The 27530-nt window shown below is 44.7% G+C and overlaps 1 protein-coding gene across 1 annotated transcript in view; it reads right to left on the reverse strand.

The window, feature by feature from the left end:
• CLSPN (claspin) overlaps positions 1–27530 on the reverse strand; it is a 169529-nt gene that overhangs the window by 41721 nt on the left and 100278 nt on the right. The window contains exons 17-19 of the mRNA XM_088460613.1: positions 15065–15134; positions 10319–10419; positions 3283–3569 (exon numbers count right to left, since the gene is read on the reverse strand). Of these exons, the coding sequence (XP_088316739.1) occupies positions 3283–3569; positions 10319–10419; positions 15065–15134 (458 nt within the window). The remainder of the gene's footprint in view (positions 1–3282; positions 3570–10318; positions 10420–15064; positions 15135–27530) is intronic.

The raw sequence follows: 27530 nt of genomic DNA on the forward strand, positions 1-27530 counted from the left end.
ACAGGCACCAAATCATCCAGATTAAAATGTTAGACACAAAACATGTAGGAGGTGGTTATTGTGACCATCACGGTGTAGATTACATGCAGTCAGGTGCATAAATATTGGGGCATTGACAGAATTTTCATATTTTGGCCTCTATTCACCACCACAATGGCTTTGAAATGAAAACAAACAAGATGTGCTTTAACTGCAGACTTTCAGATTTAATTTGAGGGTAATTACATCCAAATCAGGTGAACGGTGTAGGAATTACTACGGTTTCTATATGTGCCTCCCACTTTTTAATGGGCCAAAAGTAATGGGACAAACTAAGCAATCCTAAATCTAACTTTCACTTTTTAATACTTTGTTGCAAATCCTTTGCAGGCAATTACAGCCTGAAGTCTGGAACGCATAGACATCACCAGACGCTGGGTTTCATCCCTGGTGATGCTCTGCCAGGCCTCTACTGCAAATGTCTTCAGTTCCTGCTTGTTCTTGGGGCATTTTCCCTTCAGTTTTGTCTTCATCAAGTGAAATGCATGCTCAATCGGATTCAGGTCAGGGGATTGACTTGGCCATTGCATAACATTCCACTTTTTAGCCTTAAAAAACTCTTTGGTTGCTTTTGCAGTATGCTTCGGGTCATTGTCCATCTGCACTGTGAAGCGCCGTCCAATGAGTTCTGAAGCATTTGACTGAATATGAGCATATAATATTGCCTGAAAAACTTCAGAATTCATTCTGCTGCTTTTGTCAGCAGTCACATCAATAAATAAAAGGGAACCAGTTCCATTGGCAGCCATACATGCCCACGCCATGACACTACCACCACCATGCTTCACTGATGAGGTGGTATGTTTTGGATCATAAGCAGTTCCTTTCCTTCTCCATACTCTTCTCTTCCCATCACTCTGGTACAAGTTGATTGTCTCATCTGTCCATAGGATGTTGTTCCAGAAATGTAATGGCTTTTTTAGATTTTATTTGGCAAACTCTAATCTGGTCTTCCTGTTTTTGTGGCTCACCAATGGTTTACATCTTGTGGTGAACCCTCTATATTCACTCTTGTGAAGTCTTCTCTTGATTGTTGACATTGACACATATACACCTACCTCCTGGAGAGTGTTCTTGATTTGGCCAACTGTTGTGAAGGGGTTTTTCTTCACCAGGGAAATAATTCTTCTGTCATCCACCACAGTTGTTTTCCGTGGTCTTCCAAGTCTTTTGGTGTTGCTGAGCTCTCTGAAACATTCTTAAAAAGAAAGAATGCACCGAACAGTTGATTTGGCCACACCTAATGTTTTTGCTCTCTCTCTGATGGATTTGTTTTGATTTTTCAGCCTAATGATGGCTTGCTTCACTGATAGTAACAGCTCTTTGGATCTCATATTGAGAGTCGACAGCAACTGATTCCAAATGCAAATGTCACACCTAGAATCAACTCCAGACCTTTTACCTGCTTAATTGATAATGAAATAACGAGGGAATAGCCCACACCTGTCCATGAAATAGCTTTTGAGTTGATAGTCCCATTACTTTTGGCCCATTAAAAAGTGGGAGGCACATATAGAAACCGTTGTAATTCCTACACCGTTCACCTGATTTGGATGTAATTACCCTCAAATTAAATCTGAAAGTCTGCAGTTAAAGCACATCTTGTTTGTTTCATTTCAAAGCCATTGTGGTGGTGAATAGAGGCCAAAATATGAAAATTCTGTCAATGTTCCAATATTTATGCACCTGACCATATAAAGAACTAGCTGGGATACCCGGCTTGAAGATTGAACCCTGAAGTACACCTGCAGCTTTTGTTTACATTGTCCTCGCCTAGAACCCCATTCCATTGATCCTGAAAAGGACTCCGTTTGTGAACATGCATGACAAACAGTGGCGTAACTACCGTGGGTGCAAAAGGTGCGACTGCTATGGTCCTGGAGCTGCGTCTGTGACCCGCTGCTCACGGTGAACCCAGTCACGCACACAAAGTGGGTCGGTCCAGTAAGGGCAATCGAGGGGGGACCGTGTGATAGCAATGTTGTTGATTTGGTGCCAGCCCGCCAGCTGATTACAGCTGCGCACTGGCAGACAGCGCCGCTGGTTGCGAGGCAATCAGAGCTCATGGACTGGCAGCCAATCAGCATTGGCAGCTCCTGATTGGCTGCCGTTTTGCAAGCTCCGATTGGCTCGCGACCGGCGCCAGATTCAAACTGCGCCGGCACTGTCTGTTCAGGTCTGCCGCTGCACCAGCTGCAATGATCTGGCAGTCGGGCCCCACCCAAATCCACACCTGCTGGCTACTGATGGCACACAGGGGAAAGCGAGAGGCTACTGGAAAGGGCATAATGTTGTGAGGCACTATTACAATGTGGCATAAACTGCAAAAGGCATTACTGTGTGGTGTAATGTGTATTACTGTGTAGTTTAAGGAGCATTACTGCATGGCATAATGTGTACTACTCTGTGGCATAACCTGAATGTGCTCTGTGTGGCTTAACCAGAATGGTGTGTGTGTGTGGGAAAATGTATGTTTTTTTTTTTACACAACAGCTCTGTATTTAATGCTTGCCTAGACTGAAGTTAAAAGGATACATTTTTAGCTTTAGCACAAGTTTTTGTCAGACTGCCAATTTCCACTAGCGCCAGCTCTGAAATCTGTCCAATTTAAGTGTGTCCCTATTTTTAGAGATTGTGTGACAGTGTGTGGCCCTGATGAAGTTCAAACCTAGGCAAAAACCTAATCCTGGTTAAACTACACCACCATGCCAAATTTGGTGGAGCTAGATCTAAAACTCTGGCCATGCATAAGGAACAGACAGTCTCTCACTTATTAAAAAAAAATATATACAGTATATACAGTACAAAATATATGTGTACATAAATACATACATTAGTGTTCTCTAGCTCCGGTGGCAGGCAGGGCGCCGGAGTTAGAGGGCACTTCCATGCGTGCGCCCGAAAAGGGGGTGTGGCCATTGAAAAGGGGGCATGTCTATAAGACGCATCCCCTTTTTGTCACTCTTGGGGGCGTGCCTGGCACTTACGGACACGCCGGGCAGTCCCCAAGCGCTGCCGACAGGGAGAAAAGATGCCGGGCGCAGGCTGTGAGGGCAGGTCGCTTTTTGACGACCTTCTGGAGGGCAGGGTGCTTTTTTGCCCTCCAGAAGGAGGGCAGGACGCCACACCCCGCTAAAACAGCCTAGCTGGAACGCTACATACACATAATATACATATACCCCCAACTCAATACCAGGTCTGCTGTAAAGCAATATTTTTGAACATGCTATATTCCATACATACCAAAGTTTTTCCATCTGAATTTCCTTGTCCTCCCAGGCCCATCGCTGTGGAGATCCCCATCAGCTAAGTAACACTCCTGGAACAGCCGCAGTTGGCGCTGGTCTTCATCCATGGTAACCTTCCTGTGTATTTTGACTAATTGGTCCTGTAGCTCTTCATCTGAAGGAAGCTCTTCATCGATGGCTTCTTCTTCATACTCATTATCGCCATCACCTTCATCCTCATCACCGCTCCCAATTTCACTTCCTGAGAGTTCAGCTTCATCTTCCATAAAGTCCCGAAGTTTTCTGCAATAGATTGACAACCATTTCAAAAGGGGTAGCGCTTTAATCCAATCGTGATCACTTGGTACAAACATTATGAACATTGAATTTTCACAGGACAAGACTTCACTATTCCGTTTACAAGCATTTTTATACACTAGTAAATGTAAGCTTGGTGACCGATTTATTATGACATTTTTAGTGACCGTACAATTTTTTTTAATGTTTTTTTAACTTCTGTTGTGAAGCCTTATACAGCTCATCTTCAAGTAAAGAGGAATCTTGCAATAGGAACCACAAAAAGTTTAAAGCAGGATTGTCTGCATCACACAAGCTGTTTCACAAGTGAAATAATTCGTAAAATACTCTTAATATGAATCCATCACCAATTACTACACATTAAATTGTGACAGATGTGTAAACACATTGTTAGTGGATTGAGAGGACATGAAACCCCCATAAGTGTGTGTGTACACATTTTTATACACATACATTAACACACACCTATTATAAAAGTGTACCATAAAAAGGAAATTAAATCAGTAATTGAGTAAAGGAGGCAGGGCTTAGCTGCTATTTAGCTATGACCTGTCTCTCAACCATGCACTCTTCTGACAGCGAGGGTCCGCCACTGCGGACATGGTTTGGTACCGGAATAGGCCCTCCTTGCTCGGTGACTCATCTGTCGCCTCCCCCTCCTGGAGGCTCAGGACTGTAAGGAAGCTATAGCAGAAGTAGGGAACAGGAAAGCAAGCATGATGGGTCTTTCCATCTGATACAGTAATTTTCCTTTGCAGACCGCTCCATCTACAGTCCTCAACGTTGTCAGTTTCTTTGCGCTTCTTTAAAAGAGCTTAAACAGCACATCTTGAAACCCCTATCTTTGCCTGGGAAAGACCTTGCTGACGCAGTAAAACTACCTTACGTCTTCTTGCTTTGCTCAGTCTTGCCATGGTGTATGACCTGTGAGATGAAACGGTCTTCCACAGCCTCACGTTTGTGGCAGAGTTTGGCTGTTCCACACCCAGTTTTAAGCCTCCTGTGTATTTCAGTTAATGACTGTTTCAACCTACATATGGAAATGATGATCATTATCACCAATTTGGTAGGATTTGTTAATCATAATCCCGACTATAATCCTACAAAATCCCTGACTTTATGCAAGTGTACCTACAAAAATGTATGCGGTTTTCAAAGCAAAGGGTGGTCACACCAAATATTGATTGGATTTAGATTTCTCTTTTATGCATTAACTTTGCATTTTGTTCATTAATATAAAAGTAGAGATGGTAAAACTTACCTTGGTTAACTCTTTCTTCGAAGTCCATAGGGTCTACAGGGAGACATTGGGGGTGTAGGTGGGACCTGGAGTACCGGACAGCATAGCTTTTTAATCCCAGGATGCTCCTGTCTTTCCCTCTATACCCGCCCACCGCCTGAGGGCACTTGAGTTTTCTTATCAAGCCCAAGGCAGGATAGGAGAGAAGGTTAGACTGGCACACTGAGGAATCACACTCTCACAGAGAAGGTATACAAGTGACCAGGAGAAGAAAACTCAGAAGCTAGGAGCGTCAGGGAGGGTGCCCTGTGGACACTACGGACTTCAAAGAAAGAAATAACCATGTTAGTTTTACCATAACTCTCCTTTTCGTCTTCAAGGTCCATAGGGCTCCACAGGGAGACATTGGGGATGTCCCAAAGCAGTTGTTCAAGGGTGGGAATGCTCCTGAGCAGATAGGAGAACCCTTCCAACAAAGGAAGCATCCTGAGAGGCAAAATGTAGCAAAGGCATAAAACCTAAGAACAGAAGACCAGGTGGCCGCCTTGCATAGCTGTTCAGCTGAAGTACCACGCCGGGCTGCCCACGAGGGACCCACAGAGCGAGAAGAATGAGCATGCTGTAGTCGGCACAGGAAGGCCCGTCTGCGTGTAAGCCTGTGAGATAATCATGCAAATACATCTGGCCAGAGTCTGTTTGTTAGCTGGCCGTCCCTTCTTGTGGAGTACATATAGGACAAAGAGGGAGTCCGATTTCCGGAGGGAAGCAATAAGTCCACGTAGATCTTTAGAGCACGGACCACATTTAAGAGGCCTCACCTGCTGAGAGGTCTGGTGAATTTAAGGCCGGAACCACAACTTCCTCCTCAATCAGGTGGAAGCGAGAAACCACCTTGTGAAGGAACCCTGGGCGTGTTCGAAGAACAGATGTCCTGATGGAATTTCAAAGAGGGGGAGCGACATGAAAGTGCCCCTAAATCAGATACCCGACGGGCAGATGCTATAGCCAGAAGAAACAGTCTTCGTAGTGAGCCATTTGACATCCACTGATTTCAGGGGTTTGAATGGAGATTCCTGAAGTACTTGGAGCACCACTGACAAATCCCATGGAGAGGGACACAGGGAGGTTGTATTCATAGAAGACACTGCATGAACTTATGAACATCCGGTATAGGAGCAATTTCACAGATACTAGGCGGAGGCCTAGATCCAATCCAGCTTGAAGAAAAGGCAAGAGTTCTAGAAACTTTAAAGACCTGAGGGTTATAGTTTCTTGGAGCACAATATTGAAAATATGTATGCCATATTCTGTGGTAGAACCTGGCTGAGGCTGGTTTACAGGCTTTTAGCATGGTCTGGACCACATAGCTGAAGAAACCCTTAGCCGTTAGGAGGGATGACTCAAGAGCCAAGCCGTTAAAGACAGACTGGCTAGGTCCATATGTAGACATGGACTCTGAGACAACAGGTCTACTCGTAGAGGAAGCTGAAGAGGAACGTCTATGGAGAGCCTTTGAAGATTGGAGTACCAGTGACGTCTGAGCCAGGCCGGAGCTAGTAACATGACTATGCCTCCCCCGTCTGAACTTTCAAAGCACTCAAGGAAGCAGGGAAATTGGAGGGAAGAGATATGCTAAATGGAAGTTCCATTTCACCGACAATACATCTATGAAGGCAGCGTCGGTGTCCTTTGTTCTGGCTCCATAAATTGGAAGTTTGTGGTTATGTCTGGAGGCCATGAGATCCAATTCCAGAAGACCCATTAGTCCACTAGAAGCTTAGACACTTCTGGATGTAGAGACTATTCTCCTGCATGCACGTCGTGACGGCTGAGGAAATCCGCCTCCCAATTGAGAATCCCTAGGATGAACACTGCGGAGATGGCTGGGAGATTGCGGGACACTTCTCTCATTGCCAAATGACTGAGTGTCTTGGTGATTGAAGTCGGCCACGGCCGTACCATTGTCGGACTGTACTGGTCTGTTTTTCAGACTATTCTGAGCCAGAGTGAGCTCTGTAGATGGCTCTAATTTCCAGGACGTTGATTGCCAACACTGCCTCTACTGGGGACCGTCGGCCCTGGAAGTAGTGCTGGCCAGTTACTGCAACCCACCCTCGGAGGCTTGCAACCGTGGTGAGCAGAGCGAAGTCCAGGATCAAAAGGAGGCAACCCTGGTTCAAATAAGACGTCTGTAGCCACCAGGCTAGGAACAGGCGGATATGAGCAGATGGGTTAGCCCATTGCACCTGGAGAGGATCAGGTGTTGGAGGAGCCTGGAGTGAAACGAGGCGAACTCCACCATGTCAAAAGGTGGACACCATTGATCCCAAGGCCTGCTTTGCAGAATGAATCGACCTGTGCTGTAGTGCTCAATCTTGTTCGCCATTAGGAAGATTCTGAACGACTTGAGGGGCTGTTAAGAGGCCAAACAGCAGAGCCTGTAATTGGTAATGTTGCTGCAGTGTAGCAAACCGGAGATATTGTTGATGAGAAAGCGCTAGATCATAAAATCGCTAGGATAATAGAATGGAGGGTTTCCATACGAAATCTGGGCACCCTGATAAACTTGTACAGAGACTTGAGGTTAGGCCGATGAGACCCATTGTGCTTCTGAACCAAGAAAAGGGTAGAATAATAGCCCTTGCTAAATTGTGAGGAGGGGACCCGAATTATTACTCCCGATTTCATTAAGGATGGACTGAATGGCTTTTTGGAGCAGCGGGGCCTTAATTGAGTCCGATGGAGGTCCTGTGCAAAGGAACGGTTGGGGCGCCTCAGGAAGGAGAGGGCTATCCGTGGGAGACCACCAATTCTCTTACCCAGGGATCTGACGTGGTTTGATGCCAAACTTGGGCAAATTGAAGTCGCCCCCGTCATGCTGCAGGCTTGTCCTCAGACTTGGCAGGTGGCCCTAGGCTTGGCTGATGTCTGTTGCAGTGGAAAGGACTGACGCTTGGCTTTGACTTGAGGATGAAAGGATGACGTCCGCGACTTTGTATTATATGTAGAGGGCAGGAACGCCATCTTGTTAGTCGACAAAGTAGTCGCAATTTTATCCAATTCTGGACCAAATAGGATGTCTCCTGCAGAAGGCAGAGACTCTAGAGCCCGTTTTGATTCTGAATCGGCTTTCCAGGAATGTAGCCAAAGAATATGGTGGGCTACTACCGAAGCGGCAGATATCCTGGAGGACAGGAGAGCCGTATCCATAGCCACTTCACTTAAGTAGGAGGCTGCATCTCTAATGTGAGATATGTATTACAGCTGTTCCCTTGAAGCATCAGGGGCAAAAGTTTCTTCTAGGGCCTCTGTGCAACTCTCAATGGCTTTTGCCCGCCAGGCCGTAAGCCCTAGCAGGACGAGTAATAGCGCCTATATGTCTATACTGCAACCTCCTTGTGGTCTCCTTCAAGGAGGTTGCAGTATGAATGGGCATGAATCCAACGTTGGGTGAACTTCGTTCAATCAGTAGCTGACAGTGGGTAAAAGGAACTAAACAGTTTTGAAATTTGAAACCTTTTACCGGGGAAATTCCAAGCTTCACTCATGTGATCAGATACCTGGTCAGAGGTAGGAAACTGGTAAAAAACCTTTTGTCGCTTAAAAAGTGCATGTTTTTTCTTAGGAGCAGGTTCATCCTCTTCTATTTGTAGAATAGTTTTAACAGCTGTTACAAGAGCAGGCATACTTAGTTTAGAGGGTGGATCCTCTTCTCCTGAGACTGAGTCAGAATGAGAGAGATCTGAGTCTTCTGCCTCCCGAGATGATCTCAGAATCAGATAACTGTGTGGATTGGGAAGATATAGTAAGTTTAGTAGGCGTATGCTGGGTACACACTGGCCGGTCAATTGATCGGCCAATATATCGTACCCCTGTCGGCCAGTGTGTACAGACGATAGGTCTGAACAATGTCGTTCAGACATATCGCATTGGCTGTGTTGCACAGCCAATGAAACAGATATGTCTGCAGACATATCTGTCCATCAGCAAGTGTGTAAGGGCGATCAGCCGATCGCCCGTACACAAGGGTGCCGAGAGGGGTGGGGGGGGGCCACGAGCGGATACTACTTACCCGGGTCCGGCACAGCTCCCCATCCACAACAGCCCAGCACACGCTGCTGTGTGCTGGGCTGCACTGAGAGACTGTCCGAGGCTGCTAAAGCTAAAGCAGCAGCCCGAGCAGTCTCCTATGCCAAAGGGGGGGAGCGATCACGTCCCCCATTGGCTGTGCGCCAGGCTGAGAGGCACAAAGCACGCCCCTCCCCAGCGCATAGCGTACGATTGTTTTTTTCCCCCCGAAGGAGGTGTGGCCACACCTTCCGCTATTAGGTCACACCCCCTACCCGCCCCCAGTCTGGCCCGACCCGCTGCAGCATGCAGATGGTCGTTCAGTGTGTATGAACGATCATCTGCAGATACATCGCTATAGTGTGTACCCACCTTTAGTAGGTAAAGGTTTATCTTTTTGCAGCATTTGCTGAAAATCCGTAGAGGTATTACCCAAAGTCTGTACTGAGGCAGACAGTACGTCTATACATGGAGGAGTAAAAAAATTTGCAGAGGTGGAGCTACCAAGGGGACTGCTACTTGGTCCACAAGCAGCACAGGGTGGGTCCTGAGGTAGAGATACCGATGCTTATGGACCTGGGGCTGTGTAACAATTAAAACAGAGACTATCCTGAATGAGGTCCTCTGTGGCTAAGCCCACAGAGCAGGATTTACAAGCTATAAGAGTAGGAGGAGAAACATGAGCCTGCTTGTTATTCTTTCCTCTGCCAGTCACAAGAGTACTAGAATACAGTACGATACAGTGAAATGAACTCCTTGCAGTATGCGTAATATGGCACAATCTAGTGCGCAACGGCAGTATATATGGCACAGTGTAGTGTGCAACGGCATGTGACAGTCCGGAGAAAGTGCATGTCAGTGCGCCTCCCCCCTCTATTTATTTATAACCAATTTCCGTATGGTTAAAAAACAAAGTAAATGAATTCATAATATTAAAGCTTGGGCTGCTTAATGCAGCCCTCTGTTATAATGGTTTGTCCAGTTCCTGCCGGACACTAAGGAAACTGAAGTGCCCTCAGGCTGTGGGTGGGGTATAGGGGGAAGGTCCGGAGCGTCCGGTCCTCCAGGTCCCATCTACACCCCCAAACTATTAACACTTCTATTCTTTAAAGCATCCTTACTTTGCAGCATTTCTTCCACACCTGTCTAAAATGTATACATATATAAACACACACATATACTGCAACCTTTAATAGCAATTATAATTTTTTTTTAATAAACTGGTTTCCAGCTTGTTTGAGTCAAGTTACAGAGCAGCTCTTTGCTTTCATCGCACAAGGAAGCAATAACAGAACAAAAATGAAAGGAAAAATCACAGGAGGCAAACAAGAAATAAATATAAAATCCATTGTACATGACGAATATCTTGAAAAAGCAGCCAAGTTGTTTTTATTTGCCTTTTGGAACTGCTCCAAATATTACTTACAGCTTTCTCTTTTTAACCTGTACTTTTTGCAGATCTTCATCATCCTCCTCCACCAAATCTTCATCTTCCTCCTCTCCATCTGCCTCACTTCTTTCTTCCTCCTAGAAGACAAGTAGTTATCAAATCAACAGATAAAAACAAAAAAAACGTAAACAGCGCATTCTAGCATGAGCTCCAAAGTATTAAAGAAAAAATAAAGAAAAAATCATCCAAATCACATTTGTCAACAGCCAAAGCTTGGGTAGATGAATTAAAAAACAAACAAAAAAAAAAACACTTACACATATTGTGGCCAATGCAGATATTACTTTTGGCAGAACCTACTGTGGTAGCAGGTGGCAGCAATGTGCAATGGAGGTCAGTACATAGGTTAACAATAATGCTGCACTTACAGGTTGCAGAGAATCAAACTTGGCATTCAGGTCCCTTGTTCTGGGGTAATGAGCATTAACCTTGTGATTTGTCCTTGACACCATCATGTCTATCTCGGGAAGGCCCCATTTTGGTACAAACTGTTGCAACACCTCAAGATGGAGTGACCACTCAACCAGGTGGAGATCATGTCTGCTCAAGCAAAGCTGTGTACCCACCTAAGATCTGCAGATATATCTGCATATGATGGTTGTTCATACACACTGAACCACCATCATCTGACCACGGGTCCCGCTGGTTGGGGCCTACCTCGCGGCTGCAAGTGTAGGGGCGGTCAGCTGATCGCCTGTACACAGCATGAAGGACAGATATATCTGCCATCAGCTGTGCAGCACAGCCGACACGATAGGTCTGTGAATGACATCGCTCAGACACATCGCTGATACGCACTGGCCGATGGGCACCTATATATCTGCCAGTGTGTAACCAGCATCACTGTCCTCCCAGTTGTCGACCCTGTGAATGTAGACAGCTGATATAGCTGGCTTAGGGGTCTATTTACTAAGCAGTGTTATGAGAGAGTGAAAAGTGATAAGTCTGTGATAAGGTGCCAGCCAGTCAGCTCTCAACTGTCATCTCACAGGCTGTGTTTGAAAAATGACAGTTGGGAGCTGATTAGCTGGCACCTTATCACTTTCTTATCACTGTCTCATAATAGTGCTTAGTTAATTAATTCTGTTAATTGATCATAAAAAAAAAAATTACAAAAAATTAATACTTCCCATTTTTGAAAGCATCCTTCACTAAATATCTCACACACACACACACACATCTACATCCACACACTAAATGGGTCTGGATAATGTACGGGCTGCAGCGCCAGGTCAGCAGCAGCAACCCTCCTGCAGAGAACAAAGAACCCTAGGACCGGGACCAAAATTAAAACATAGCACTAAACGCTTTAAATGCTAGTTCTCACTAGCTACGTTTTAAGTTGTTACTCTTTATTTTGAGACAGAATGCTTACAGTATTTATACCACTTATTACAGATTATTGAATAATAAAAAAAAAAAAAAAAAGCCACCCAGTGTACACTTAAAATTCAGAAATTCTACAAATACCAGTAGTCTGAAACATGTCACAATTGGTAAGAACTGCAACTCCATAAGAGCACTAACCTCTAGTGCAGGGGTGGGTAACCTTTTTTCTGCCAAGGGCCATTTTAAAATATGTATATTACTCGCAGGCCTGGTACAGGTCACGCAGCCTCTGTGATTTCACACGGGGCGGGGCCACAATTGCCAGTGATTACAGCAATGCCCGGCATTCTGAGGATGCTCCGGGGAGCTATAAGGGCAGCAGTGTGACCGTCTGAAGTGTCCCAAGGACGCTCCAGGCGGCACTGCTGCATAGATTCTGGCTGCAGGGTGCCATTCTAGGCACCCTGCTAGCCAGATGAGGCTAACAGAAAAAAGCTCTGAGAGCCAGACCAAATGATTCCGCGGGCCTTATACGCCCCCCGACAGGCATATCCCCCATCCCTGCTTTAGTGGGAGAAAACAGAATTCACGTTTCTGAACCTTGAGAACTCCATTGCAATTATACAAGCTATCCTGTAGGAGAAGATTGGACAGCTGAAAAGTAGTCATTGGGAACTTCTCGTACAAACTGGTGGAGGTGTCATCCTTGGCCACAAATACTGTAAAAGCCCTCTAAGGAGGGCTAGCAAAAGCTAGGTCATCAAATCACAATCTCTCGGGCTTCAAGTTGGGAAGTCAGGAATATAAATTAACACTGTACTAATCACGAACAGTAATTTCTCTTTCCAACCAGATGTTTGAGTTTTAACGTTTTAGTGAATCCTCAAATTTAAAAAATAAAACCATTGAAAATCAACTGCCCTGAATCTCATCATTCTCTAGTCGACTGAGGGCCTGCAGCAGATATAACTGGTATTGTCCCCATTTTAAATATTTAGGACTCATTGTGTCTACACATTCTAATTGATCATATTAAAAACTGCTTATGGGGCCCATACATCTGTGATGCCTTGCCCCAATTTCCCGTTCTGCCAATGCTGGGGAAAGCCAACATGTTCTAAAAATTTCTCGATTCACCGATCGCAACCAAAAAATGTTCGGGAAGTCTGGGATTTTTAACATGCAGTGTTCACTCGGCAGTATCTTTACTTATACGGACTATAAACGTACCTGGAAAGTAAATATTCAAATGGTACCAATCTGAATGTGGCTTTAAAAAACCTGCACAACCATGAACAAACCATGTGGCATCCCTAATAGAGTGAAACACGTAGTTGACACACATCCCCATATGAACAGATCCACAAGGGGCAGTGTACGCAGAAGAAAGGGAGAGAAGCCTAGCAAGCTCCGGAGACCATCTCTGCATCCACAAGAAAGCTGAATAAAGTAGCGCCATTCTACCAGACGTATCTCAGAGCTGAGGATGGACCTAAAATGTGCAGTGAGCTTAGCCACTCAACATTTTTGCTAGCATGGTGTTGACAAGCCCAAGAACAGGACTTTCCAGAAACTTTGGATTACAAGCTTTGAAATTATTTGCGTTCACTACCTACAGGACTGCATATAGCATATTAGACCAACTTACTTTAAGAATATGGTTATGGATGCATGAGCATCTGTAGATTGAACATATGTGACTATTGCAATATATATTATTTTAATAATGTGCCTTTTTGTATCAAATAAATTCACATCTTGTACAGATTTATTGTTTTCTGATCTGTGCGTTCACACACATATTTGCTCTTGTGCTGTGCGCCACGGATTACCCCTTTATTGCAATGTCTGTTTAAGTTTGTAGGATAGATTTGGGTTTCGTTTTGTGATTAAGTAAGCAGAAATATAAAGAGACTATTTAATCACTTACTGTAAATATAGATTAAAGATTTAAGGTCTCTGAACAGGTTGTCGCTACTCGGGTTCCCAGCCATCAGAATCCCAACAGGGTTAGAATACTGACACTTGTCGGCCAATATTCTAAACCTCCCCCTCTCCAATGCCTGACCCTGACCTCCCCCTCCTAGTGCCTATATCTAACCTTCCCCCTTAGAACATAACCCTTAATCCTCCCCATAACCCGGTACTTACCTTCGGAATTCAGGCAATCAGGATGCCGGCGCTGGGATCCTGACAAGTGTCGGGATTCCAGTGCCAGCATTCTGAGTGCCGGAATCCCTGCGGTCTGGATTGACAGCATCCCCTCTGAACTTACATTTATGATACATAAAGATTATATACAATGCTGATCTATACTATCTATAATATAATAAGGGGATGGGTACAGGATCCCGGCAGTCAGAACCCTGACATTGTTAGGATACCGACACTTGTCAGTCGGTAAACTAACCCTTCCCCTTCTCCCTAACCAGCGTCTAAACCTAACCTCCCCCCTAGTGCCTAAACCTAACTTCCCAAAAATCGCACCCTATACCTAACCCTCCCTCCTTAGTGCCTAACTCTAATCCCCAACACGATCCCTCCCTTTAACCCTGCTACTTCCCTTCAGAATTCAAGCGGTCTGGATGCTGCGCCGGCATTCTGACCGCAGAAATCCCCACGGTTGGGATATTGACCGCATCCCTATAATTAGTATAGATTCTGCAACATCTTGTCAATTTGCTCTACCCTAATTGTAATCCAGAGTTTAGGCTGGGTGCACATCACAACGTGCTAACTTAGCAATGGTCGTTCCAATTTCCCTTAATCCCAGAACAAACGATAAAGAGTGTACACATTATGCAATCTTCCAAACGACAGCACTATATATATATATATATATATATATATATATATATATATATATATATATATATATATATATATATATAGTGTTGGAGGATAGTATCAAATGAATCTTTGCACACGCTATGCAATCATCGTGTAGATCACCAGCTGTTCAGGCCGTGTCTTCAGAGGAAAGATTGGACCAATAAATCTCATGGTTGTTTGGTTGGGCGTACACACCGCATGATTTGCTCAACATAGTTAAACATACAGTATCTTCTCATCTTATATGCAGTAAAGCAGATAAAATGCGATGTACATGAATGCACGATTGTGCTTACACATTAGACTATATGTAGTTCCAATTCGCCTCAAAACGAAAAACCAAACAATATATTATATAATGTGTGCATGAGAAACTTTAATGTTCCATTGATTTTTTTTTTTACTTTTGTATTGTATGGGGCAATTGGGTCTCATTGCAGATTTGTACATAACGCAAAAATTAGCACAAACACAGCTTCAAAACCTTTCACTACACATTAGAGAACAGAACAGTGCAGTCTGTTCACTTTGTTTAAGCAAACACAGAAGAATTTTACTAACCTCTTCACTGCCTGATTCATCACATGGCAGGAGCTGGAAATCTCCAAACTCTTCTTCCTCTTCATTTTCTCTATGGAGAGTAGGAAGGTAAAATTAGACACCCTTGTTCAGGGGTGGCCAAACTTTTGGACTCATCTACTTTTAAAACAGAAAAAATTTCAAGAGCCCAAAAAAGGGGGCGTGACCTCACAGCAAGAGACGTGGGGTCTGTCCTGCCGAAATCACGCATAGTATCCCCAATTCAAATGACTACACACAGCAGCACAATCATACTCGCATTACACCACATAGTAGCCCAATCAAGTGACACAGTAGTGCCCCATATACAATGCCCCCGAGTAGTGCCCATTATGCAATGCCCCCTGTAGTTGTGCCCATTATGCAGTGCCCCCTGTATTAGAGCTCCTTATGCCATTGCCCCCAGTAATTCCGTTTATGCAGTGCCCCTTATACAGTACCCCAGTAGTGCCCTTAACGCTGTTCCCCCAGTAGTGCCCCGCAGTACTGGTGCCACCTCCCCTACGCTCCCGCTGCTGGATCTAACTAGATCCAGCAGGCGTGCAGGCTCTTCAAATCATGTGTCAAACCTTAAAGAGACAAATTAAATAGCAACCAAGCAGCTTCTAAATGTAATTTTATAGACTGCTAGATAAATGAAAGCTAGAAGTAGATTGGTTCCTACAGGCCACTTCTCCACTATCCCTCTCAAAGATTTGATACGTCCCCTGAAATTAGCCATCTATAATGGGGCACTTAATAGAATTAAAATCCATTGTTTATTGTATGTTAATATATGGTACTGGTAAAATACCAAAAAGCGGCTAGACAAGAAAAACATTAAAACATAAAAGACAATGGGCTATATTCAATTAGAGTAAAAAAATCCCGTACTTTCGCATGCCGAACTTCTTTCGCTGACATCGCTGGTTTTCCATGCGAAAAAGTATCGCGCGCGTCCCCGCTTATCCCCGTATTCAATTAGAAAACAGCGAAAACGGAACACGGCGAAACGAACATGTGAAAAGTACTAAAAAAAGAAGTACAGGTGCTCAACTCCAAATTAACTGATTATATATAAATACATTAGTGCAATGAATAGAGGTTTTTGGCATAATCTTGGCCAAGGTTATGGGCCTACCCACCGCATTCGGGTAACCTCTGTCGGGTAGGTCCCTAACATACTAAGGGGTCTATTTACTAAGCAGTGTTAGACAGAGTGAAAAGTGATAAGGTGCCAGCCAATCAGCTCCTAACTGCCATCTCACAGGCAGTGTTTGAAAAATGACAGTTGGGAGCTGATTGGCTGGCACCTTATCACTTTTCACTCTGTCTAACACTGCTTAGTAAATAGACCCCTAAGATTCAGATCCAGAGCGCAGGACACCCCCAAACTGGCCCAGCTAAGCCGCCCCAGGGCACCACCATAGTAAGAAAAGTTACACTGCACTTTTTTCTTTTTACACCTATTCATAGGCAAAACTTTGTCGCCGGTTCCATTGCATTGAGTTTCCGCACCGGCGAAAAGGCTCTGGAATTGAATACGGTGGAAACTTTTCGCATGGCGAAATGCCGTCAATCACGATAGTTTCTGCAGAGACTGACTTTTCGCACCTAATTGAATATGGCCCAATGTGTGCTCCACCCTAATGGTCAAGTGAGGTAAGTGCGTCCATGTAGTGGTACAAAAAGGTGAAATGGAAACACGAAAATGCCAAGTGTCACCAGTTTAAATAAAAAATACACTAAATAAAGTGACAATTTACAAGGTATGTACTGAGTATATTGGATAAGTCCCATTAATAGTGTGCAGCATTAGCAACTCAAATGAATTAGCTCTGGTATAATACAATCTGTAGACTGATCTACAAGACAGGAATTAATAGTCGCTGCACATAATAAGGCAGAAGATAAAGCTCCTGTCAGATGTACTGTTGGCCATCTGTATAAAGCAGTCAGCTGTAAATGAGAGAACCTACTCTTTCATATCAATTTGAAAAGACAAGATGTGCATATGCTGTCAGCTGTAGGGAAATTAATCTCAAGCATCAACAATGCAGCGCTGGTGAGTGCGCATGTCAGAAAGAGGATTTTGTTTTGTTTCTAGTTAAAAGTGCAGCTACTAGAACAGTGACAAAGAGGAGTCACGTCATGCACGCGGCAGGAACCCCTATGGTGTGTATTGCCAGGTCTGCCTTAGTTTCGAAGTCAGCTTGACAGGATGGGGCTTTGAGAAGATATACGACATGTACCAGAGACCGCAGAATGAAGACACCACTCGCCCAAATGTTAATGGGGTTGACCGAGATATGATTTCCAATTTTTGTTGCCTGGAATTTAAAATGGCCAAAGTTGCTGGGATAAGTCTTTAGGGCCAGAGAATTCAGTGGGCGCCACTGCCTCAGACCCATGCCCTTCATAGAGGGGTGGAGAACAGACCATTTGCCAAGCCCAGAATCGTCAGTTGCTCACTTGTCGTCTGCAGTCTGCTCCCCTTCCTCACCTCTTAAGTGTATGACATGATCAAGGACAGGGTAGCTCTGCCTCCTGCTTGTAAGATGCGAATGTGCAGTCATGTCGCGCATACAAAGAAAAAGGAGCCCACACTGGAGACTATTAACCAGCCAGGTAGATGAGAAGAGATTACAGGAAAAGCCGGTAAGTGCTGCTGAATAGGCAGAATGACAGGAGGGGCAGTTATCCTTTACAGTTCATTATTTTGAAGTAAAAAAAATATATATTTTGAAACAAATTCTATTAACAGTAGAAAATCATAAAAAGTGGAACTTCAGTTCACGTTAGACATATCCCAACTGTGTTTCATTGAGATATCAGCATGGGACTGAATTTCTTCAAAGTGAAATACGCATAGGTAAATGTGAGCGCTAATAATGGATTCTCAGATATATTTAATTAAAATTAGTTATGGTAAGAACTTACCTTTGTCAACTCTTTCTTCAAAGTCCATAGGGTCCACAGGGTGACCTTGGGGTGTAGGTTGAATCTGGATCCTGGGCACCACGCAGTTAAAGCTTTCGCTCCCAGGATGCACTGGTCCATACTCCCTATACGTGCGCCAGGAGGCACCTCAGTTGGTAAGTAGCCAAAGGCCGGAAGATAAGAGAGAAGGAAAACTGGTACACACAAGAATTACACTCTCACAGAGAAGGAGACGGGAAACTGGTGACAGGAAATATAGCCCATATGAAGCCAGGTGTGTCAGGGCGGGTGCCCTGTGGACCCCATGGACGTCAAAGAAAGTTAACAAAAGGTAAGTTCTTACCATAACTCATTTTCTTCTTCAGGGTCCATAGGCTCCACAGGGAGACCTTGGGGATGTCCCAAAGCAGTCCTCATAAGTGTGGGTATGCACCTGCGCTGAGGAGAATCCTGCACCCAAAAGGAAGCATCCTGAGAGGCAAATGTATCAAATGCATAGAACCTTAGAAAGGTCTGAATTGAATACCACGTGGCCGCATTACAAAGCTGAACAGCCGAGCCGCCCACGAGGGGCCCCCAGACCGAGTAGAATGAGCAGTAACAGAAACCGGAACAGGCAGGCCTGCCTGTGTGTAAGCCTCTGAGACAGTCATACAAAGCCATCTGGCCAGTGTGTTTATTGGCTGACCATCCTGCTTTGTGCTCTATGGATTTCACAAAAAGGGATCCTGATTTCCGAAGGGAATTGGTATGGTCCACAGAAATTCTGAGAGTGCGGACCACATCCAATGAGGCTTCCTCAGCCGAGAGGTCTGGTGACTAAGTCAGGTACTATAATTTCCTGATTTATATGGAAATGAGAAACCACCTTAGGAAGAAACTCAGGGTGAGTGCGAAGCACAGCCCTGTCCTGGTGAAATATCAGAAAGGGGACGACGACAGGTGAGCCACCCCCAATTCGGACACCCTCCTGGCAGATGCAATAGCCAGAAGAAAGTCTTCACTGTGAACCACTTGAGTTCCACAGAATCCAGGGGGTCAAATGGAGGACCCTGGAGGGCACAAAGAACTACTGACAAAACCACGGAGCCACTGGAGGGACAAAGGGAAGTTGAATCGGAGGACACCCTGGAGGAAGGTGTGGACATCCGGTAGTGGAGCAAGTCTACAATGGAACCAAAGGATAGAGCAGAGACATCCACTTTCAGTGAAGCAAGGCAAAGCCAAAAAGTCCAAGCCAGCTTGAAGGCCAGGAAATCCTAAACACTTGAGGATCGTAGCTTCTGGTACGACGCCATTGGAAATATGTACGCCACACTCTGTGGTAGATCCGAGCAGAGGCTGGCTTACGCGCCCTGAGCATAGTGTTGAGTACAGAGCTAGAGAATAGTTTTGATCTCAGAAGGGATGTCTCAAGAGCCACACCGTCAAAGACAGGCGACCCAGGTCCGGGTAAAGGCAAGGACCTTGAGACAACAGGGCCGGACGTTGAGACAGTAGGAATGGAGTGTCATTGGAGAGACACCAAGGATCTGAGTACCAGTGACGTCTGGGCCAAGCTGGAGTCACCAGCAGTACACTGCATCCATCTTGTTTGAACTTCCAAAAAACTCGAGGAAGAAGGGGTGACTGAAGGGAATAGGTACGCAAACTGGAAGATCCACTTCACTTGTGCGTCTACAAAGGTTGCTTTGGCATCTCATGTTCTGGACCCATACACTAGCAGTTTGTGATTATGTCAGGAGGCCATAAAAGGTCCACCTCTGAGAGGCCCCTTCTGTGCACTAGGAGTTTAAACACCTCTTGGAGTAACAACCATTCCCCAGGATGCATGTCGTGACGGTTGAGGAAATCTGCTTCCCAATTGAGAACTCCCGGAATGAACAGCACACATATGGCCGGGAGGTGACCCTCGGCCCATGTCAGAATGCGTGACTTCTGTCATTGCTGCCAGACTTCGAGTGTCTTCTTGATGGTTGATGTAAGCCATTTTTGTGGCATTGTCAGACTGAACCTGTACAGGTTTTCCGTCAAGTATGTGCTGAGCCAGGTTGAGGGCCCTGTGGACAGCTCGAAGCTCCAAAATGCTGATTGGCAGGGTTGAATCATCCGATGTCCAACAGTCCTGAAAGGAGCGCGGACCGGTCGCTGCGCCCCAACCCGGGAGACTAGCGTCCGTTGTTAGGATTACCCAGTCCAGGAACCAAAAGAGACGACCCTTGGTTAGATGAGATGTATGTATCCACCAAGATGGAGACAGACGCACCTCTGGAGAGAGCACCATCGTCTGAGCTTTGATCAGATGGTGGGAACCCATTCCACCTGGAGAGGATCAACCTTTGCAAAGGCCTGGAATGGATCGGAGTATATTCCACCATGTCGAAGGCGGACAACATGGGTCGCAGAACCTGCATTGCTGAGGGGATCGACACTCGGCGACTGTGGAGACATCTGCGCACTCATAGTTGAACTGTGGAGATCTTGTCTGACGTCAGTAAGATTCTCTGATCCCGAGAATCCTGCAGGGCTCCCAACTGAATCATTCTCTGAGGAATTCAGGGAGGACTTTTTTCAGTTGAGTAACCATTTGTGCTTGTGCAGGAAAGCAATGATTACCTACAGACAGCAGTGAAGCACTTCTGGGGATCCTACTAGGAGCAGGAGGATGTCCAGGTATGGAAATAGTCGGACACCCTGACCATGCAGGTGGGCCGCCTTAATAGCCGTAATTTTGTTAAACACCCGTGGAGCTGTGGAAAGTCCAAAGGGCAGAGCCTGAAATTGGAAGTGTTGCCGTAGTATAGCAAACATATCGCCGATGTGAGGGCGTGTCCTGAATATCCAGAGATACTATAAAGTCCCCAGGCTCCATAGCTACGATGATGGAGAACAGGGTTACCATCCTGAACTTTGGCACCCTTAGGAATTTGTTCAAGGATCTGAGGTTGAGGATAGGCCGATGAGACCCATTCAGCTTCTGAACTAGAAAGAGTACAATAATAATAACCAGGCCCTCACTGAGATAGTGGGACTGGAACAATTACCCCTGCTTGCAGCAAAGACTGCATGGCTTTCTGGATTTGTAAGGCCCTGTTCGGGTCTGAATGAGGGCCTGTGTAGATAAATTGGTGGGGAGACAGTCTGAGAAGTGAAAGGGCGTACCACATTTGAGACCACTTCTCTTACGAAAGGTACTGTGGTGTTTTGACACTAGTACTGGGCGAACTGAAGAAGTCTGCCTCCCACTCTGGGATACCCCAGTGGGAGGCCCATCCAGTCAGGCTGGGGGATAATCCTCGGGCTTAGAAGCAGGGCGTCTGGTGTTCCAGGTCCGATTGGTCCTGGGTTTGGTGGCTCTGGACCATGTGTATAGGGTGGCACCAAATAGTTATGCTTCTTCTCTTAACTGACCTGCTTGGGGGTGGGTTATAGGGGGGGGGGGGGGGGGAGAGCCAGGGCTGCTAAGTTAGCAAGCCCAAGGCAGGAGCGAGGAGGAGGCAGGGGAGAAGGAAGACCAACCTACCATCTGGCCAAAGTTCAATTGGTGACCAGCCATATGTACGAAAGTCAGGACAAAAAGGGGGGTCCATCTTACAGAGAACCAGAGACCTATCCACAAAGATACGGAGGGCCTGCACAACGTCCAAAGAGGCCCCTCCAAAGAACAATCAGGAGTCTGATACACAGGGACCACAAAGTCCCAGGTGAGGAGAAACCAAGAGACTACCGTAGGCAGGTAGCCTAAGCCAGTACGAGGAACAACCCCAGTACAAAACAATGGGAAGAGACAGGGCAACTCGCTCCAGCGAGAAACCCACCAAACCGACTGTATAGCCATCATGAAAATGGTTATCCACGTAAGCAAACAAATGTCAGTTCAAGGGCTCAAAGGGTGATGACTTGAGAGCTTGAAGCATCAACTACAAATCTCAAAGAGCAGAGGAACAACATTGTACGTGAAGAACACGTTGAACAAAAAGATGTACATAAAGGTATCAGAGCAATCTGTCCCCGCAAGAGAACAGAAAGTGCAGAAACCGGCACCTTCAAGGAAGGGTGGCCAAAGGCTAAATATAGATCCACCTGCAGAAGGGAGAGGACCCAAGAGAGGGAAACACTTTGGGATATAAATTCCACTCAGAACACCAAGCGAAGTAAATCCGCCAAAGCAGTGACAAGTCTTGCAAAGGAAGGCTTATGGGCATACAGCAGAGTACAAATGACCAACATGGAGAACAGCTCAGCACTCAGGACGGACATGTCAAGAGCAATAAGACGGGCCAGATCCGGATGGAAGCACAGACCCCCGAGGCAAAAGAGAAGGCTGCAGAGAAAGACACAGTGGAACGCCGATAGAACATCTGTGTACGAAGCTTGTCATGGCCAATAGGAGGCAACCAGGATTACCATGCAGTCCTTCCATTGCAACCTGCGGAGCACATACGGAGAGGAAATTCCACCGGACCACCAAAGTGTCCACCCAGAGTGCTGCCGGACTTCCGGGACACGAGTGACCCTCGGAACCCTGTGTTTGTGCTAAGATGCCATCAATGCGACATCTGTCAACCCTAGCGAAAAAACTATGATCCAAAAGGAGTACGAATAAAACACCCATTTACCTGGTGGATTCCCATGCGGCTGAGGAAGCTCTCTTCCCAATTGCAGACTCCGTGGAAGAAGACTACCGACAGAGTCGGGAGCAAAAACAAAGCCCAGATGAAAATGCGACAACAGTCATGGCACCACTACTGGGAGTAACGGTTTAGATATGTGAAAATGTATCTTGATCGGCCCATGTTGTAAGAGTGGCGAGTCAGATAGAAAGCTCTGAAGATTGTTTTAAGATCCAGAAAGTTGATCTGCAGCCGACTATCGGAATATGTTCACCGACCCTGGAAGGTTGTTGATATCAGTGGTGAGGACCTTGTGTGGAATCCCAAAGGGAACGACCCCTGTTTAAGTGGGACGCCTGGACCACAAGAGGAGCCGAACCTCCCAGGAGGGGTGTGACCGGTTGGTGGGACTTGTTCCACCAGGACACATCGTCCATCTGAAGAGGCCGCGTGGGAAACCGGGTATACTTAGCCACAATGAGGTGGAGACAAGCGAGCCCAGGGTTAAAATGCAAGAGTGTAATGACACTCAGGGATGACTTAACAAGTTGCGATTCCTGACCTGTTGGTCCCCAAAGTTCTTCTGGCGGAATCCTGGAACCAAGCAATGCCCCCAAGCTAGTTCAACTCCTTCGCCAGAGTATAGCAGGAATTCATCTCATTGATGAGTCTTCCATGGGACTGAAGGAGATCAATTGAAATACTGATATGAGCATATATGGAATTGTGGTGAACTATTACTTTTATGGTGAGATTTTTTTTTAGAGTATGTTGTAGCTACAACAGTTTATTGAAACAGTTTATTTTTAAGAGGTGCTGTTTGGCGTGACTGCTGCAAGAATTAATGAGGAAACCTCTATAGATGCTTTCAGGTACCCAGAGTTTTTCATCCTCCTATCTCTTCTATGACGGAACATTTTGAGAACTGGGAAATCCTCTGCACGTATATGGCCAAAAAGCTCATTTATCTAAATCCAATGATAAACCCATCAATAGTACAGCCTCTTTAAAATATGTTACGGTTAGGAGGTTTACCTAAGCTTACCTGTTAAGTCTCTGACTCCATAGGGGGTACAGAGGGACCTTTATACCCCACGCCCAGGCACTAGATCTCAGTTTAGTTTGCAAGCCGACGGCTGGAGTGTAGCAGAGGAGAAGAGAAGGAAGGCCGGCATACATAACGAACCAGACATCATGGAAGTACAGCCGGACCATTCACCAGGGAAACACCCCCCGCAGACAGATGGGTCAGGGTGGGTGCCCTGTGCCCCCTATTGAGTCAAAGACAGACTTAACGGGGACAACTCTGGGACATCCTACAGCTGTCCCCAATGGGCAAGGACACTCCTGAACTGCAGTGAGCATAGAACGCAGAGGATGCAAGTGTGTCAAAAATGTGAAATCTGATAAAGGTACGAGCAGACGACCATGTGGCAGCCTTACAGAGCCGTTCGTGGGAAGCACGTTGTGGGGCTTCTGCAGAAGTCAACACTGACTTGGTGGAATGGGCAGTCACCACGGATGGGGCGGGTATATTCGCCAAGGAGTAAGCCTGGCAAATGGTAAATCAAAGCCAGAGGGCTAATGTCTGCTTAGTAGCGGTCCAAATCGATATCCCAAAAGAATTGGGAAAGCAGAATGTCCTCTATAGGCGCACAAATATATTAGTGAAATAAAATATAACCTTTATTGGTGTATATTAAAACCTTGTCTTGTGAAATATAGTTAAAATAATATAGATTAAAGAAATGGTGAACAAAGGTAGAAAGTGAAATTAACATATCAAGACACTTGACTCGCTAGATGCTGTTTTTATGTTATCAAATAAATATTCTGGAATCTATGTCTCCTCTTCCTAGCGGTTGATCGGCCACTAATCTTATTAACCTGTTTGATAAACAATATAAAGGGTGATATTAGCAGTCATGTATATTATATTATGACGAACAGTGCACTCCGACTAGTCATTAGTCAGTATAGGAGAATGCCCGATAATAATTATAGTGTGTAATCTCAATTCAACAATTCACAGTAAGTTTAGTCAAGGCCTTGACAAAACTTACTGTGAAACGTACGTCTGCGTTTTTAGACACTGACCGCTGATGCTGTGTTATATCTAATACTAGTAGGAAGTATGATCGGAGCTTGAACTCCTTATCCACCGAATAAAGGGTGATAGTGTCTTAAATTATTACAATCTTAATTATACCTAGAGACAATTATCACCTCCTTATCCACTTATTCTAATCCTTCATATGCATACTAAAGCATACCTCATGCCATATGTCAAATTGTTATACATTTGTCGAGTTGACCATAGTGCATGTTCAATCTTACTCTCATGTATCAATTTAATACAAAACGTGAATTCCTTGTCTCAATATGAGAGACAGTGGCAGCAATCTTCCTATGTGTTACAATGGAATAATTATAACTGTTATTGCACGTTGTATCCTACTCCTTCTCAACCATGGTAATACACACTGTGTTGAAGAATAATTCAAATATTTGCTGTTAAGCTGTCAATCCTATAAAGTTCACTCCCATATATATGTGTGTATTTTGTTGGAATTAAGCTAATATACGTACAAATGGCACTCTTGACACATATCACTTCCATAAATCCAGATGATGATTAACCGTTTAATTCAGGTAAACTTCTTATTAAGTAATAGTTAATTGGATACTATGGAATCAGAAGTGATCATGTTAAGGAACTTAATTGAATATCTAATTATGTAAAATGTATTACGTGAGATACAGTAGGTCAAAACCAATACTGATTATATGGTTCACTCGTATGGTTTGTTGAAAACTGACTTATAGCTAATATAAATATAATGGGCTTTTATCTCCATCTATTCATAGCGGATAGTGCAGTCAAGTACTCATTGGTAATTAAAGCAACATGCAAATGTACATCTCCGCTGAACCTTTAATGGATTCAGTGAGTGTGTATTAACATTGGATTATATTGTGACAGACATTAATCCCCAACGGATAATATAGTGGAGATGTCTGATAATAATTATGAAACTGCATGTGTTTCAATGAACGTAGCACTAAATGTATAATACAAAGAGATGCTTGAACATAACTATAAAGCAGCATATGGTCTACAATAAGCCACAATACATTCAATGGGTATAATCACAGCTGATATAGTTATGTCTGATTATGACAATCTAACACCTGCGATCATACGTTATTCGCAGGCGCTTGGTAAGGTCAATAATATTAGCAGTGATGTATATTATATTATGACGAACAGTGCACTCCGACTAGTCATTAAATAGTCAGTATAGGAGAATGCCCGATAATAATTATAGTGTGTAATCTCAATTCAATAAAGCAGTACGCGGATGCCACGAGGAGTAAGTGGTAGTATTTGCCGAATAATATATTGTCTAAACTAAACCACAACACATTCGGTGGATAAGGAGTTCAAGCTCCGATCATACTTCCTACTAGTATTAGATATAACACAGCATCAGCAGTCAGTGTCTAAAAACGCAGACATACGTTTCACAGTAAGTTTTGTCAAGGCCTTGACAAAACTTACTGTGAATTGTTGAATTGAGATTACACACTATAATTATTATCGGGCATTCTCCTATACTGACTATTTAATGACTAGTCGGAGTGCACTGTTCGTCATAATATAATATACATCACTGCTAATATCACCCTTTATATTGTTTATCAAACAGGTTAATAAGATTAGTGGCCGATCAACCGCTAGGAAGAGGAGACAGATTCCAGAATATTTATTTGATAACATAAAAACAGCATCTAGCGAGTCAAGTGTCTTGATATTTTAATTTCACTTTCTACCTTTGTTCACCATTTCTTTAATCTATATTATTTTAACTATATTTCACAAGACAAGGTTTTAATATACACCAATAAAGGTTATATTTTATTTCACTAATATATTTGTGCGCCTATAGAGGTCATTCTGCTTTCCCAATTCTTTTGGATATCGATTTAGTACTATTTAATTTGTCCTAGGCAGCACCCCCAGACTTTGAAGTGAGCTTGGATTAGTCAATGGGGTTTCATTGAAACAGTTAGTGCAGTGGTCCCTTTTCCCTTTCCCGTTAAACTGGACATTAGTAGCGGTCCATCCTTTCTTGTGAAAATCGTACAAGACAAAAAGAGTCCGACTTACGGAATCTCTAAGTCCGTTTGACATACAAACAGAGAGCCCTCACCACATCCAACGAAGCCTCAGGGTGAGATGGATACAAAGATTGAAATGCAGGAACTACTACAGTATTTCCTGATTAATATGAAATCTGTAACACTACCTTGGGAAGGTAGCCTAGACGAGTCCGTAATACTGCCCTGTCACAATGGAAAACCAGAAATGGAGAGCGGCACGAGAGAGCAATAAAATCATTCGGCCTTCTAGCCGACGCGATGGCCAAAATAAACACCGCTTTCCATGTGGGCCAACGCGAATCGACAGTCTGTAACAGTTCAAAGGGAGCAGACTGGAGAACTAAGGAAAGATCCCAGGGAGCCACAGGAGAAACAGTGGCTGCACATGAAGCACACCCTGGAAAAAAGTTTGCACTTCAGGACGCAGAGCTATCTGTCTTTGAAAAAGGATAGACAAAGCTGAAACCTTGCCCTTTAAAGGACAAAAGCCGAAGGCCCAAGTCCAGACCAGACTGTAGAAAGGAAAGGATCCAGGAAAGACTAAAAGACCTGGGATTAAGACCTCTGTTCGAACAACAGGAAAAGAAGGTATGCCAAACCCTGTAATAGCAGAAGGTGGTTTTCTAGCCTGCACCATGGTTCGAACCACTCTAGAGAAAACCTTTGCTCTTATGATGCAAGTCTCAAGAGCCACTCGTCAAAGAGTTTGGCCAGGTCCGGATGTAGATATGGACCCTTAGAGAGCAGATCCG

Source organism: Taudactylus pleione, unplaced genomic scaffold (genome assembly GCF_031769625.1).
Source record: "Taudactylus pleione unplaced genomic scaffold, aTauple2 ptg000007l, whole genome shotgun sequence".
NCBI lineage: Eukaryota > Metazoa > Chordata > Amphibia > Anura > Myobatrachidae > Taudactylus > Taudactylus pleione.